General features: G+C 35.5%; 1 protein-coding gene and 1 pseudogene across 1 annotated transcript in view; both read left to right on the plus strand.

The window, feature by feature from the left end:
- Positions 1 to 657: 657 nt before the first annotated feature.
- LOC118982605 (heat shock protein HSP 90-beta-like) lies at positions 658 to 2,879 on the plus strand (annotated as a pseudogene).
- Positions 2,880 to 5,907: 3,028 nt separating this feature from the next.
- HTR2C (5-hydroxytryptamine receptor 2C) overlaps positions 5,908 to 17,182 on the plus strand; it is a 137,986-nt gene continuing 126,711 nt past the window's right edge. Inside the window, exons 1-2 of the mRNA XM_037039741.1 lie at positions 5,908 to 5,942; positions 11,107 to 11,420. Coding sequence (XP_036895636.1) covers positions 5,908 to 5,942; positions 11,107 to 11,420 — 349 coding nt within the window. The remainder of the gene's footprint in view (positions 5,943 to 11,106; positions 11,421 to 17,182) is intronic.

Raw genomic sequence — 17,182 nt, forward strand, 5'->3', positions numbered from 1 at the left:
GATCTTGTTTTGGTTCAAATGTTTTCAAATGTTCACACTGTATTTGATATGTGCTTTATGACACATGACATATATTGACATATAAGCATAGATTCATAAGCATTGATTAAATATAATACTCCAGGTGTAAGTATTGCTTAATTAAAATTTCATATTAATTGAGGTTATTCTGCAATATTTCGGGTAACATTGTACTATTGAGAACTATATGAAAACTAATATTTGTCCCCCTTTTTGCTTTAGCAAATGTAATTACTGTTATTGATGCCTGAAGATTTTACAGTGCTTTTGAGGGACCATGAATAAGTTTGTAACTTATGGCACAGTAGGAAATGAGACTGGCTTAAATGTGTGCTGATTCTAAACTTATTTCAGTGTTGCTTTAATTTGTGATTTTTTCTTCATTCTTAAGACAGCTGATTGATTTCAGGTTAATCAATGTTTTTCTGTACACAGTACACAGAATTATTATATATATTTTGTATATATACTCATATAAATATGTGCATATATTCTTATGACATTTTATATTGTTACATTATCATGGTTTCTATGAGAATCATATAAATTCTCATTAAAATTTAATTATTTTACTATCCCAAAAGTGATTTCTTCTTTATTTTATTAAAACACACTTTTCTGTTGAGTCAATCCTGCTCAAGCAGTTTGTGGTGTGTGAGCCAAAGATAGTCCCTGCTCTCTAGTACTTGCATCTCTTCACTTCCATGATGCCTGAGGAAGTACACCATGGAGAGGAGGAGGTAGAGACTTTTGCTTTCTAGGCAGAAATTGCCCAACTCGTGTCTCTCATCATCAATACCTTCTACTCTAACAAGGAAATATTCCTTTGGGAGTTCATCAGTAATGCTTCTGAAGGTTTGGTCAAGATACACTATGAGAGTCTTAGTGACCCTTCCAAGTTGTACGGTAGTAAAGAAATGAAAATTGATATCATCCCTAATCCCCAGGAACACACATGGACTCTGGCAGACACAGGCATCGGCATGACCAAAGGTGATCTCGTAAATAACCTGGGAACCATTGCCAAGTCTAGTACAAAAGCGTTTATGGAGGCTTTTCAGGCTGATGCAGACATCTCCATGATTGGGCAATTTGGTGTTTGCTTTTATTCTGCCTACCTGGTGGCAGAAGAAGTAGTAGTGATCACAAAGTACAATGATGATGAGCAGTATGTCTAGGAGTCTTCTTCTGGGGGTTCCTTCACTGTGAGAGCTGACCATTGGCTGGGGCACCAAAATAATCCTTCACCTTAAAGAAGACCAGATAGAGTGCTTAGAGGAGAGGGAGGTCAAAGAAGTGGGGAATAATCATTCACAGTTCATAGGTTATCCCATCACTCTTTATTTGGGGAACGAACTAGAGAAAGAAATCAGTGATGATGAAGCAGAGGAAGAGAAAGAAAAAAAGAAGATAAAGATGATGAAGAGAAACCCAAGATTGAAAATGTGGGCTCAGATGAGGAGGATGATAGTGCTAAGGATAAGAAAAAGAAAACAAAGAAGATTAAAGCAAAATATATTGATCATGAAGAACTGAACAAAACCAAGCCCATTTGGATCAGAAATCCTGATGGCATCACCGAGGAGGAATATGGAGACTTCTATAAGAGCCTTAGCAATGACTGAGAAAATCACTCGACAGTCAAACACTTCTGTATAGAAGTTCAGTTGGAATTCAGGGCATTGCTATTCATTCACCATGGGGCTCCTTTTGACCTCTTTGAGAACAACAAGAACAACATCAAACTGTATGTCTACCATGTGATCATCATGGACAGCTGGGATGAATTGATACAGAGTACCTCAACTCCATCCTCAGTGTGGTTGACTAAGGACCTGACCCTGAACATCTCCCAGGAGATTCTCCAACAGGGCAAAATCTTGAAGGTCATTTGTAAAAACATTGTCAAGTGCTTTGAGATCTTCTCTGAGCTATTGGAAGGCAAGGAGAACTATAAAAATTGTATGAGGCATTCTCTGAAAACCTAAAGCTTCAAATTTATGAGGACTCAACCAATCAGTGATAGTTTTCTGAACGTCTGCATTATCACACCTCCCAGTTTGGGGATGAAATTACTTCTCTTTTGGAATAGGTCTCTTGCATGAAGGAGACCCAGAAGTCCATCTATTACATCACTGGTGAGGGCAACAAGCCAGTTGCCAACTCTGCTTTTGTGGATCAAGTACAGAAGCGGGCTTTGAGGTAGTAGTATATATGATGGAGCCTATTGATGAGTATTGTGTACAGCAGCTCAAGAAGTTTGATGGGAAGAGCTTGGTCTCAGTTACAAGGAGGGCTTGGAGCTACCTGAAGATGAAGATGAGAAGAAAATGGAAGAGAGACCAAGTTTGAGAATCTCTGCAAACTCATGAAAGAGATCTTGGATAAGAAGGTTGAGAAAGTGATAATCTCCAATAGGCTCATGTCTTCACCCTACTGTATTGTTACTAGCACTTATGGCTGGACTAATATGGAGTGTATCATGAAAGCCCGGGCACTCTGTGATAACTCTACAATGGGTTACATGATGGCCAAAAAGCACCTGGATATCAACGCTGACCACCTCATTGTGGAGACTCTGTGGAAGAAGGCAGAGGCAAACAAGAATAACAAAGCTGTCAAGGACCTTGTGGTGTTGCTATTTGAAACTGTGCTGCTTTCTTCTGGCTTCTCGCATGAGGATCCCCAGACATACTCCAACCACATCTATTGCATGATCAAGCTAGGTCTAGGGATCGATGAAGATGAAGTGATAACAAAAGAACCCAAATGCTGTTGTTCCTGATAAGATCCCCCTCCTTGAGGGTGATAAGGATGCCTCTCACCTGGAAGAACTAGATTAGGATTCTCTACCTGCAGACCTTGTGTCCTCTGTATAGTGTCTTCATGTCTTCCCCAGCAACCCTGAGTGATCCTAGCCCACCTGATTTCCTTGGCTGTTTAGTGAGTTTTTTCTCCTGTTATTGCCTAAGGCAGGTTATGAGGGCCTCAAGCATTCCCTTCTTATTTGACATTGGGTTTGGATGTTGTTGTGTATTTTTATTTTGTTCTGAAATTAAAGTATGCAAAATTTAAAAAAATATCATTCTTTTCAAGCTTGAATACTTAAATTCACAGATATTCTTTTTATATTCATACAACCATGAGAATTTCATTATGAGAAATTGGTGGAGTTAGAGAGGCATGCACATCAGAGCATTTAATTAGTTACCTAGTTATGTTTTTTTGTTTCTCTTACTAATTTATCTTATCCAAAGTTTTAAGAGGTTTTACACTCTCTTTTTTACTGAATTACAGAATATTTCTCATTGTAAAATTTCATTACAAAGATCTGGCCTTTTGGTGAAACATGTAATGTAATATTACTTACTTATATAACTTATATAATTTATGCCTGTCTAGCATATCATATCTCTAAACTTATTACCAGTCCTGGGCATTTTCTATCAGGTTCAGTTAACTTTAAAAGGATGCATATTTTAACAGAAAAGATTATTTTGCTTTTAAGGCATTTTAGTTAATATATTGGAGATGTATATATATATATATATAATGTAGTACTTTTATGACTATTACTTGGCTCTTCTTAATTAATGAAATTAAACCTCTGAAAATAAATACTTGTTTAATTTCTGTTTATATTTCTCATGAAATCATACATATAAAAATGATGGCACAATTGACTAATTTTTAATGAAATATATTATTTTCAGTAACAATAATGGGATTCTACCATGGCAGAGATTATGAATAATACAATGTTTATGAGATGATTATCATATTGAACAATGGCAAAAACAATTCCAACTGATTTGTTATCATCTAGTAGGATGAAGTATAATTTACTGCGAAACCTTTAAATATTATTCTTTGGATACTTGATAAATAAAAGTTGAAAACAATTTTTATATTTTATTATTAAAAAATGAAAATATTTGGATATTGACTGAAGGCTAAGAAGAAAATAAAACCATTTTGTCCCCCTTTACCATTTTTTCTGTCACTTATTTCCAGTTATCCTAGAAAAAAAGAATTTGTGTGTTGTTCTGTAGAACTTTATGGGATAGAAGTGGTCTGGCTAATGTCACTCTATCTCTCCCTCAGTATATTTAAGGTTTCTGGAGACCAGAGGCATATTTAATGTATTACTATAGTTAAGAGAATGATTTTAAGACACCTTTTTTGGTAGACAGAACTGATAGAAATTACAAGTGAAAGCTGAGAAATAAGAAGAGAGAATAAATTAAATTTGTAGCTTGAGTGACTAGAATAATATTGCCAATAAATGAGATGGAAAATATAGGGAGGTTCATATTTTTAGTAAAAGTTTATTTCCAAATTCTTAAAAGTAACTAAAAACATTGTAAAATATTACCAACAATTGTTTATGGTAGTTCTCAAAAATTTCCAAATTAGACACAATGGTTGTTTCATGTTGTTTCTTGTTCTCAAACTATTATATTCTTGTTCTCTCAACACACACACACATTTTTCTCATCGAAAATGTCACCATCCTGACTTTTGCAATATCTTGTGATCTCAGAAACAAGTACAGTTGGATGTTTGGTGTGGGAAGAAAGTACAATCACAATCCTAAAATAGAAAAACAAGATAGAGAACAGAGATGTTTATCCATTCTATTCCCTGTTAGGAACCACTAAACAGAAAAACCAAAGGATCTCTATGTTCATCACTAGAACTCCCTACTGAGTATTTTTTCAATGTCAATATAAAGGATGAGAGTGACATGTTTCACTGTGTAAGATGTTATTTTCACAAGGCGTGCAGCAGAGATTCTCAGCAAATTTGCATCTGGTCTACCTTGGCCAACATTTTAGCATACTGAATACAGTGCATGCTAAGTGATAAATAATCTGCTATGGAAATATTTGGTGGGGCTTTGCAATGAAACAAATGACTCCTTGAAAAATAGCCTATGTAAATCAAAGATATTCACTCTAAAATTCTTTAATAAGTTGTTTGGAGACTTGTCATGTTTCCTTCATAGTACGTTTGATGATACATTGTCACCTCTTAATAAAACAAACTAAAAGTTTTTCTTTCAGTCATCTAGTGAAAGTAACTTTTTGTTTGCAACTTTCAGCATTTGTTCCATGTCTCCTGACTATAACATACTATCTGTTGGATACTCATTAGTTGATACATGAGAGTTTTTGATATATTTAATATACTAAACATAATGAACTCATTAATTTTGTTATAAACCTGTTTCTGCCCTCTGGAGAATATTGTTGATTAAAACAAAAGTATAAATAAAGCTATCTGTGTAAATGCAGATAGCTTCACTTTGAAGAAAAAAGTTTAAAATGTTGTACAAAATATGTTCGACTTATAAAAATGCTTAAAACTTGTTTTAGTTTTCCATATTCCTATAAGATAAAAACTTTTTACTTTTTAGTACTACTGAATTAGATCACAAATTTTGCCCTAATGGTTTGCAAGTTAAAGAAACATATAATCTTTATTTCTTTCTTAAAACACTGATTTGAAGCTCTCTGCCCTCTAACAGGGGGAGATTAAGTAGAAATAAAGTGTATACAATGAATATGAATATAAAGTGTATACAATAAATTTTAGAAAAAAGTATGATGGTTGTATATTGATAAATAATAAAAAATTATTCTCTTTGCTTTTTTATCACTTATTTTATATAACATTCTTACCTGTTTGCCAAATTTAGTATTGGTTGTTTCTTATTAATAAGTATATTTAAGTTTATTTAATTGGTTGTTATATATTATTTGAACTCTTAACTACTTTTCCTTTTCTTTTTCTTTTTTCTTACCAGAAAGAATGGCATTATGAATCTAATCTAAATTTCCTTTTCTCAATTTTAAATTTGGGTTGCTTAAACCTGAAGCAATCATGGGAAACCTGAGGAAAGCAGTGCACTCGTTCCTGTAAGGATGTTATTATTTATTGTTATTATTTATTATTTTTTAAAGATAACTTTATGGTAGCTTACTCAAAAATGTTAACAAGGATTTTATATACCCATTCAGCTACACTTTCCTCAATCTACATAAATGACTTTTGTTCCAATAGGCTAATATTATGGGTGTTTCCTATTCAAAGACAACAAATGGAACATCTATTTCAGGAAAATCTAATAAATGACACATAGATCCGGGGATGGGATAGAAGGTGGAAGTTGGGATGGCTGGGGTGGGGGGTGTGGTATGGGGAAAATGGAGACAGCTGTGCTTGAACAACAACAAAATTAGAAGAAAGAGAGAGAGAGAGAGAGAGGGAAAGAAAAGGAAGGAAGGAAGGAAGGAAGGAAGGAAGGAAGGAAGGAAGGAAGGAAGGAAGGAAGGAAGGAAGGAAATAAAAGGGGAAAAAGTCATTTGAACTCTGATTAAACGCAGCCATTCATGTATTCAAATAAGTAATATGGTAATACCTGCCATTAAAAAATAATACCAATGCCAATGATTGCCTTTCCATGGTTAAAACACAGAAATGAAAAGGTTCTTTCATTTTTCTTCCTGCATGAACTTAACAGCCAAGAAAATAAAATGTCTTTATGTTTCTGATTTTATAAAGAATATTTGAGGTTGGAAAAGAATGGATCAGAAGTCAAGTAGTAGAGGTTGAGGGTTGTAGCTAGAAAGATTAAAACAATGCCATCTTTGAAAGTCTTGATACAATGACCCAGTGGCTAAAATCAATACAATGTAAACATAAAGGGGATAAGGAAATAATTAGATTGAAGTACTGAGCAGTTCTAAACATTATCTAATCGAGGCATATCTTCTTTTAATTTGGTAAAATGTGAGGTTGGTTTCTTCCAAACCTACTCTTTGAGAAATGGGCTATTGAAAAAAGATCCAGAGCTCTGTACACTCTGACCTACACAGTGGATAAGCCTTGAATTGCCTTGCTTCTGCACAATCTCCTCTATAATGCATGCCAAAGAGCTCACTCAAAAAAAATTTACAGAGTAGTGTAGGTGTAAAGTATATCAACATCAGATCCTCTTCAGTATGCACCATTGTAGATCATCTTGGATGTCATTGTACATTATAGTAATGGTAGTCTCATGGATGTGTGATTCCAAGAGAACTAGAACAGAAAGGAAAAGGAAATGGTAGACGGTGATAAAGAAAAGAGAAGTCAGGTATAAGAAAATGAAAGGACAAATATTATATGTGCCTGTGTCAACTCTGTATTTGGCCATTGGTCTATATACCAAAACACAGGACTACTTTAAAAGGTACCAAATTATTCTGGTATGAAATTAAGGAATTCATATAAACTTTTGTCCATCTATTAAGAGAAACAGGGACCATTCATTTCTTCTAATAATATTTGTTGTCATAGGCCAAAGAAAAACTCAGTAGATTTAAAGTATACTCAGACTCTTAAATTATCATTTTGTTTATCTACTAAGATTGTAACATTATATTTTCATTAAAATTTTGTAGCAAAGGACAAATTATTGGCACTGTCCTAACAGAACTTGTGATTTGGGGGCATGTATTTTATGAGACTTCTGCAGGCTTAATAACAATTCATATCAGCTTTAGGAGCAAGACCTAAATTACTCCTTTTTGTAAAAGGACTATATGTATTTTACTAAACATGTGAATATTGGAAATTATATTCAATTATAATACAACCAAGTTTTATTATAAAATTAATATATCAATAATTGCTCATGAATAATATTCAATAGCAATTTATTAAGTTGAATTGAAACCAGGGAACTAAAGTAAATATTCTTTCAGGATCTTTACCAGCACCATTACTTTATTTTATAATTCACGATATGTGTATTTAGATTTTATAAAGTTCCTCAGTAGTTCAGTATTTGTTTTAAGGTCTCTTTAATAATATTTATAGATATCTGACCAATAGAGGTATACTTAAAGTAGTTTTCTACCCTAAAGTTCTAAGATATTCAAATTAAAAATTTCACAGTTGGACATAGTTTTTATGTGTTTTGTTATGTGCAATTTTATTCTCTATTCCTGCACTATTTTAGAGAAATATGAAAAGATTCAGATGTTTTCACTATTTCCTTTTAAAAATGTGAATTTGTACTGCATATTCTGTTAGGTTCTCATTCTGTAGTTTAAGGATAAATATATTATTTCTGGCTTTGCAAATGACAATTGAAGGTGCAGTATATTATTGTGAGCATGAAGTCTTGTAGAATTATTTGAGATGATCACCATGTAACTTAAAAGGGAAAAATTAATGCCAGAAGTACATTATTATTATTATTATTATTATTTAGTCCAGAAAAAACCCAAGATTTAAAATTACTATCTGAGCTTAGTTAGGCATAAATAGGTAGGTCTTAAAATAAAATCAGGACTTAAGTTCTTGACAAATTTAAAATACATGAATTGGGGTATAGTTACCAGAAAATACTTTTTTACCTTTGAAGGCAGAAAGAAGGTAAGCTCCAATGTTTACCGAGGGCTTATTATGACAAAGGCACAATTTTCAGGACTTTAAACATATCATTTATTTTTCACAATAATCAGGTGATAGAAATCATCCTCATTGGACATATGAGGCAACTAATGCTGTGAGAGGTTAAGTAAATGGTCCAAAAAATTACTGAGGTCATATAGCCTTGACATTGGCCACATGCAAAGTGCTACAGATAAAATGACAAAGCAATCAAAGCTGAGAGGAAATAACTTGCTTCTATTTAGCTGGTCCCTTATTCAATAATTTCTATTCATATCAATCACAAATTCATTATAATATAAATTATTTAAATCATATATTATTTTACCTTACTTTTTTAATATCCCAGGAAAATAATACAACATACTTTTTAAAGTATTTACTGCTTACTTCTTATCGTTTGATTAAAATTAGTGTGTGTGTCTCCTTGCTCCATGTTGCTTACAATATGTTAGCTTTGACTAATGAGAAAGTAATTTACGCTAGATGTCTAAAGTATTAATTTTCTATCTTTGGTAAAATGATAAAGTAAAAATAATGTCATGATTTCTTCATTATCTTAAAATACATTGTATATTAACAAAATATTAAGAGAAATCATTTTAATATGCTATTAAATTATTATAATATTTTAAGTTTACATAATTCCAAACATTTTCAGTCAGAGTGTTATAGTTTGGATTCAGAAGATATGGTGTATGTGCATGTGTGTATGTATAATAGTATAGATATGATTATTGAAATCACAATTATCTAGTTTTACTACAGTGGGTCTCTGTGATGATTCATAATAAGGAATGAATCAATCAAATCACAAGTGTAATTGCCCTGTAAAGAGTTAATATTTTAGCTCTGGCTGGTGTAGCTCAGTGGATTGAGCTCGGGCCGCCAACCACACAATCGCAGTTCGATTCCCAGTCAGGGCACATGCCTGGGTTGCAGGCCAGTTGCCAGCAGGGGATTCACGAGAGGCAACCATACATTGATATTTCTCTCCTTCTCTCCTTCCCTTCCTCTCTAAAGATAAAATCTTTAAAAATATATAAATAAATAAAATGTCTTAAAAAGAGTTAATATTTTAAATTCAAAAACCAATAGAATGAGATGATAAAATAAAGACATTTAGGTAAAGACTTCATAGAACTCCAGTTGTTGTAATGTCATATGTTCCATCTCCCCAATTCCAGAAAGAATATTCCTTCAACCTTGTGCATACAAAATTGTTCAGCACATATTGTACCTGTACAGGAAATTTTCTCCCCTGTAAACAATAACCACTACATATAGTCTAGTCACTGCTTAATATTAATTAAATAACTATTACTGAACATATTATAGAATACACATAAGACATTCATGCACAGGTGATAACCCTTGATTTTAAGCAGGAAATCTTGAATATGCTTGTATTTCTTATCTATTTTATTAAAATAAATGTTAATTTTATTAGACATGTTAAAAACTTACACTTTGAAAAGACACTTAATGTATATAATTTGGATAAATCTCATATCACCATCAGGAGAAATTAACTTGGAATGTGCAAAACATAACCACACTCTTGCATTAATCTGCAAACCTGGCCTAAAATTCCTACTGGTAGAATCTACCAAAGTACTATCATGAGAAATGTACCTTCTAAATGACTCCCAGCATAGGAAAGCAGTGAACACATAAGATTTAATCATCAACACAAATCATTTTCTAGCCACAACAGGGTCCAGAAAATATAAGACAGAAATGAGGAGAATGTCAGGTAATAGGAAAGTTTCTAGCACAGATATTAAGAAAGTATGAACCAGCATAAAGTCACTCTGGATTGTGAGAAATTAAGAAGAGTTATTTTAAAATGATGAACATGTGCCATTGCCAAAACCCACTGTATCTCTTTCAAAATCTTGCCTGAAGCTGATGTGATGGCAACATACTTCTCATTTTTGGATTTTAAAAGCAATTTCTAATTTTCTTCCATGGTACTGGATACTTAAAAGTAAGTATTCTCATTCTGTTTTCAGTTGTCTTAAATGATATCTAGAAAAAGTGAATATTTTTAAAATATAAAGAATAGACCATTACAGCAATATACTGTGGTTTCAGAATATTTGCATAGATTAAAAGTTTAAAATACCGGCTCTGAAATAAGTGAAACCTGAGTATGGACTTTTCTGCCACTTACTGGCTATACTGTCTTAAGAAAGTTACTAAAAAAAAAAGAAAGAAAGTTACTTGACCTCTCTGAACTTGTCTCCTCATCTACATAAAGGATATAAATCAACACTGACCTCATGAGGTTGTATGAAGTCAAATGAGATAGATACATATTTTGGTAAGCTGAGTGCCTGACTCATAATAAGCATACAATACAAAGTATTCTTTGGATAGAAAATATACTGAGGTTTATTATGAGGAGAAATGATGATAGTCATAATGAAGGAAAAGCAATTGTTTCGTATAGACAATTTAGTGTATTTAAGCAATACAGGCAGGAGCAAAAGTAGATTTATAGTTGATATGGAAAATAACACAATAATTAATTAATATATAAGAATAAACTTTGTGTTTCACATACCCACAACTGTAAACCTATTTTTGACCCACCATGTATAATAGGTACCTGACTTTTGTTTTTCTTATTTTCAGTATGCCCTTAATTGGCCTATTGGTTTGGCAATGTGATATTTCCGTGAGCCCAGCTGCAGCCATAGTAACTGACATTTTCAATACCTCCGATGGTGGACGCTTCAAATTCCCAGACGGGGTACAAAACTGGCCAGCACTTCCAATCGTCATAATAATAATCCTGACAATAAGTGGCAACATTCTCGTTATCTTGGCAGTAAGCTTGGAAAAGAAACTGCACAATGCCACCAATTACTTCTTAATGTCCCTAGCCATCGCAGATATGCTAGTGGGACTACTTGTCATGCCACTGTCTCTGCTTGCAATCCTTTATGGTAAGTACAGTTTTATTAGTTTTTCAATATTAAATTACATCACAAATTTGTGTCAGGTATTTCGGTAAGCACTCATAATTATTTTGCTGGTATCATCTGGAAAATGAAGAATAAAGAAAATTATGTGGCAGAAGAAGTTGGATGTGTGTATAGTACTTATTAAATAAATCAATAACAGACTTCAAAAGGTAAAACAGGCATTTCATAATATATTAAGATCATACATAGATACTCTATTGCTCAGTGTCATCTGTAAACAGTGATGGCTGCCTTACAATGGGGCAGTGACAGAAACATACTCCTACCCCTATATTCTGAGCAGTGTACATACCTAGTACTGTCTCATACAAAAAAAGGTGAAAGGGCTCATCATATTAATAAATATATTTAGTAGCCTTTTTAAATGTTAGCAGAGTGATTATCACATAATAAATTATCAATAACAGCTATACTTCATGGGATACACAATTTATGTTTTTATAAGGACACAGGGGATAACAAATTAATTAGTAACATAAATGCAAGGTCACATTTATCACAATAAAAATTCAGGCAATGAAAGTTTTGATATATTAATTTTAGAGAGGTTTTAATTTTTCCTTTGATTTTCTGCCACCTCTATATCATATTTGTTTTAACTTAAATTTTGTTTCTAGCTAATATGTATAAAGATCAAAGTCACTTATATAAAACTACAAAGGATCTTTATTAGAAAATTTGAGACCTCAGTTTGAATTTGATTGCTGATATGCTCATCTCACAAAGGAGTGAAATAGACTCCCTAGAGTGTATGATGGAATTGGACTAGACAGGAATGATACTAAAAGTGTACTTCGTTCTCAAATCCCCCCCAAAAAAATCTTTCTTGGAACATAAAAAGTATTTCTTCTCTTCTAAATATATAGTGATAATAGATTATGTTAAAGACATTTTCTACATAGTATTCTCAGAATATCTGTTTTTGTCTTTATTTTTTAATGACTCATTAATATCAAAGGGGAAGTATTTTACCAGCTCAGCTCTGAGAATTGTACTACTCTATGGCTCAAAACTTATGTAAGATTACTGAAAATAATATGCATTAGAAGGTATGCTTTGTCTTTTACTGTTTCATTTTGCCAGTTTGTCCCTTAAAAATATATGGGTGATCAAAAATAGTATCATTCTAAATCCAAATCTGGTAACACAACCATCCCCACACCCAATAGGAAAGAACAACAGAAATCAAATAAAATTACACAATACCACCATCAAATTTGGAAAACTGAAACTGGAAAAGACACTGGCATTAGGGCTTCCTGTCACTACCAAACCCAATAAGCAATGACAGGGATTAAATCTTTATGGGTGCTTTATTCAAATGGCTCATGATCTGAGAAGGCAGTGGGTTCACATCCAAAAGAACTGTCTTCCCTTTTTCTTTCGGGGATAGTCTTTTAATAACAGGGAATAAACAAGGCGCAGTAAGGGGTTTTGAAATTCATGGAGAATTAGGTGAAAGAAAACTGCAGCATTCTTGTCCTGAGCAGTTAGCTATTCCCAGAGATGGGTGGTCATCTGTCTCTCCCTGGAATACAATGGCCCGGATGCCTCCACTTGTCCCTAGGTGGTAATCTTTAGCAGTGCCCCAGAAGGTCAGCTATTTTCCCAGGAGCCAGGGTGGGCCTTATCTATCTGTAGTTTCTGAAATAAAAACTTTAATATATACATTACTTGCTAGGCTTATAAATATTTACCTTAAACTAAAATTGTCCAATTCTTAAATCCTCTATCAAATCAACCATATTCCTAAATATTTGCAAATCAGAAAAATAAAAAGATCACAACGGGCTATCTATTAGGCTACCACCACATGCTGTTGTGTGGAGGAAGGACAATCCACGAAACACTGCGTGAAAGAGAAGAAAAGCTAGCAGGAAGCTTAAGATAGGTCTAAAATCATTGCAAAAAATGAAAGTTTACCCTGTTGGGGCTACAAAAATATTCCCCCTCACTTTTCAACTTCTATGTGGGCTAATAATCAAATTAATAGAGACAGATTAACAGAATAAAAATTTTAATATTCAATTCCAGGGAATTCACATAAGCATGAAAATTCCAAAGACAGGGAGGCAAAATTGGATATATATGTTATGTGGACAAAGGAGAAAAGGGAGGCAATGGGATCTTAGATTTCAGAAGTGAAAATGGGCCATTTACAGGTAGTTGAGGAAAAACAGAACACACTCAGAGGAAAAATTCTTCCTTCGATGGGACTCAATTCAATGGGACCTTCGATGGGTAATCTAGTTACCAGACTCCTGCTTGGAGCCCTCCCATCCATGTACTCAATTAAAATTAGGCTAAGGCAAACATTCTAAGATTTCCTTTCTGAAAAGGGTCTTTGCATCTGAATCTCTTAGTCAGGAAGGGGATGGTGGGAGGAGAGGCAAAGTTCTTTCTAAGTCATCTGTTTCTTAATAACCAAAAGGTACAGCTTGTGGGGGGAGGGGCAGGCAGTGGCAGAAACTTCAGTTCCCTTCAACCAAAGTTTGAAATTTCTCAAGTTTTTCTGGAAGGTCAACCTTTAAGGAAGTTACTTAAAATTGTGTGTATGACTCAAGGACATAGTCTTGGAAAAGGAACTCTTTGGAGATACAAAATGGCAAAAGAGGAAAGAGAGAGTTGAATATTTTTTAAAACACACAGCAAAGGAAAAAAGAAGCAAGAGGGAAAAGTATCACCTTACAGGACCAAACAAAAATATGTCAATATGTAAGGTCATCAATCCGACCCACTACAGCTGTTACAGAAAACAACTCAGCCACTTTCGGGTATACGGAGTGGAACTTTATTTTACGCACATGCAGACCCAGAGGAGTCAGTCTCCAAATTCTGGGCCCCAATCAGTGGGCAACAATTGCTTATATAGGATGAGGGGTGGTCTGCCACTGGGACGGTTACTTCTGGCGCGAAAGCAAGAAAGCAGAACTGCTGATAGGAGTTAATACAAATTTCTTTGTTCTTACTTCCCAGTTAGTTACTTGCTCTCTCTGATCCTGACTCAGCTGGGAGCCCCCTCCTGGGCAGACTATTAGCCATTACATTCATCCTATTGATTCAGCAGCTAGCCCCCCTCCTGGGCAGGCCACTATATTCCCCTTTTGATGTTTAACAGTGCTGTTGATTTCTCTAGCATCAATTTATGCTCATTCTTGTATATCAGGGGGCTGTTGTAATGTCTGATAATGGTATCATTGGAGGGACAGGATCCTGGCAGTTGCCCTTCGGGTAACTGTTGCTTCTAAGTTCTGGATTATGATCCACAGGATACAGGGGCCGAAGCTTAAATCTAAGATAATAATTAGGGGTCCTAGAAAGGGAAGTAGCCACTGGAGCCAGGCTTGAGGATTTATTCCTCAATTTCTCTAATTCTAACTTTCTGTTTCTTTGGTGTAGTGGTTTATATTCTCTTTGATTTTTAAAACTTTCTTAGCTATGACCCCTGACTGATTTACATAGGAGCAACATTCCTCTCCTAGGAATGTACAGGTTCCCCCTTTCCCTGGATTCAGAGCATTAATGAGGTTTTTTCTCATCATTTATCTCCTCCTGTGATTTACTATCAGGGAGGGGTTCTGAGACCCCTCTTTCCTTCTGGAATCATATAAAGGACAATGGACAAAGGTCTCATCTTCTTGTAACTACTTCCAGCTAGACATGGAAGTCATCCTACCTATCCTTGGGGTCAGGGGTACCCTGAAAGAGGAGGTGGGGTGCAGCACGGAGGGAGTCCTTCCTGCAAGGGGAAGGACCTTACAGGGTCCTGGTCAGTTGGCTGTCATCAGGAAGTAGCAGGCTTAGTGTCCAAAGGCCGGCATTACTGGACCATTGGCCTTCTGGTCAGGTCATATGCTGGAGGTGAGAGATTAGGCAAGAAATCAGAAGCACAATTAAATCATAACTATTAAATGACAAAGGCGGGGACTTTAGTAAAGAATTGCTTATCTGGAGGAAGGCGTACAAGGCATGCTACACCTATCCAAGGCTCCTGTGGCCCACTATACTTCACTCGGGCTGAGGGGAATACATTAGGATTTTCCTCCTTTCAGATTTCTGAGCCCTTCCATCCAAGCTATCAAGACAGAAAAGGGAAAATCAGTTCTAAAGTGAAGCCCACAGACCACCCCAAACCTTTATCAACCTAACTACTTAGTTCAGTCAAACTGTTGAGTCTCGAGGGTGACGATGAAGATGGGCTCCTTAAGTGAGGCCTATATTGTAACTAATCATCTATAGGCATAGGCAGGTCATAGGCATATGCCCTATGAAAACAAAACACACAGGTTAATTCACACAATAATCCCCAAACCAGTCTCTGCGCCTGTGAGACTGTCTTTTACAAAGACATTCCATTGCAAAGTCCTTCTTGAAATGACATTTACAGTGGCAATTTGACAGGTCCTCTGCACCTGTAAATTGTACATCTTTGGTGGCATCACAAACGTGGTTTCAACTTTTAAATAAAAACAAACTTTCAAGACAGTTAGCTGCGTCATTCTGATGTCCAATACTAAGCATTGTGATTTTCCTTAAACTGTAATTTTTCTCCTTAAGATCACTCTCACTATTATTACAGGGACTACTTTGGGCCCCGCTTTTGATTTTGACTGTTCCTTTGCATAAACACACCAAGAGCAGCCTGGATCACTTCTGATCCTTAAGTCCGCTTTGCTGGAATTCGCACAGGGAACCCTTAGATTGACTTCTCAGTCCGCCCCTTGGGGCACAGAAGCAGAGCCACACATCTGCCATCTGGCTTCGCCTGTACCAGTCATTTCACTCAAATCCTTGGGCCTCCATTGTGCCTACAGGTGCCTTTTTAGCCATCTTTCAGGAAAGCAACCTTTGTTCCTTCCCTGGAAAGACTGGCTCAAACCACACAACCAACCAAAGTACTAGGCTTTTCTCGTGGGCTTTCGTTAGCTTCACAGGTTAATCCCAGTTCCTCTGAGCTTTCTGGTAATGACCAGAACCCATACATGCCTCCTTCAGCTGTGACATTCCAGTCAAAGTCCTGGTTAACAAAACCACTATTAATGACTGGTCTTATTGATTTTATGCAAAGAAACATTACATCATCATTCATTTCTTCAGAATGCCAAATTCTGAAGGGATCAGGTAGGGAGAAAAACACAAAGCTTGAAGGAAAATCTTTTTCCTTCTAATACCCATCAAGATGCATCTCCATGCCTTATACCTTCTATAACATTTTCACCTGTCTAGATTTATCCATAATTCACTTTTAATCCCTGTTCCTTTCCCACACTGGGAAGGACTGCACTTGAACTCAGTATCTGCAGCTAAAAGTCCCTAGCACTATAGGCATCTTCTACTAAAAGTCCCTAGATTCGCAGGGACATTTTGCACCTTTCTGAAGCTTAGACCTTGCAAACACCCTATAAATCAGATGGTCAGCCTTGGACCTCAGTTCATGACCTTCAAAACCAAAGCCATTTCTATCAGAACCAGTTACACAGAGAACCTGACTGCTGCAGTGTCCACACAGCAGCAGCATACAGCTCATAATCTGAGAAGAAGCCTTATCCAGTTCCAAGATGGTGGCACCGATGCACATGGGGTTGTCAAGATGGCAACGTCCATGAATGCTCTGTCCTCCGTGGGTGGAGCACACACGTGGCTCATCCATTTTACCCAAAATGGCAGCACCCCGACTCTGGTTCCACCCACCTGCTTTGGCAGCCCCAAGGCTCTGGCTCCAG

The sequence above is a fragment of the Sturnira hondurensis genome, unplaced genomic scaffold, assembly GCF_014824575.4.
Source record: "Sturnira hondurensis isolate 20B ecotype Veracruz unplaced genomic scaffold, ASM1482457v3 Scaffold0025478, whole genome shotgun sequence".
NCBI classification, from domain to species: domain Eukaryota; kingdom Metazoa; phylum Chordata; class Mammalia; order Chiroptera; family Phyllostomidae; genus Sturnira; species Sturnira hondurensis.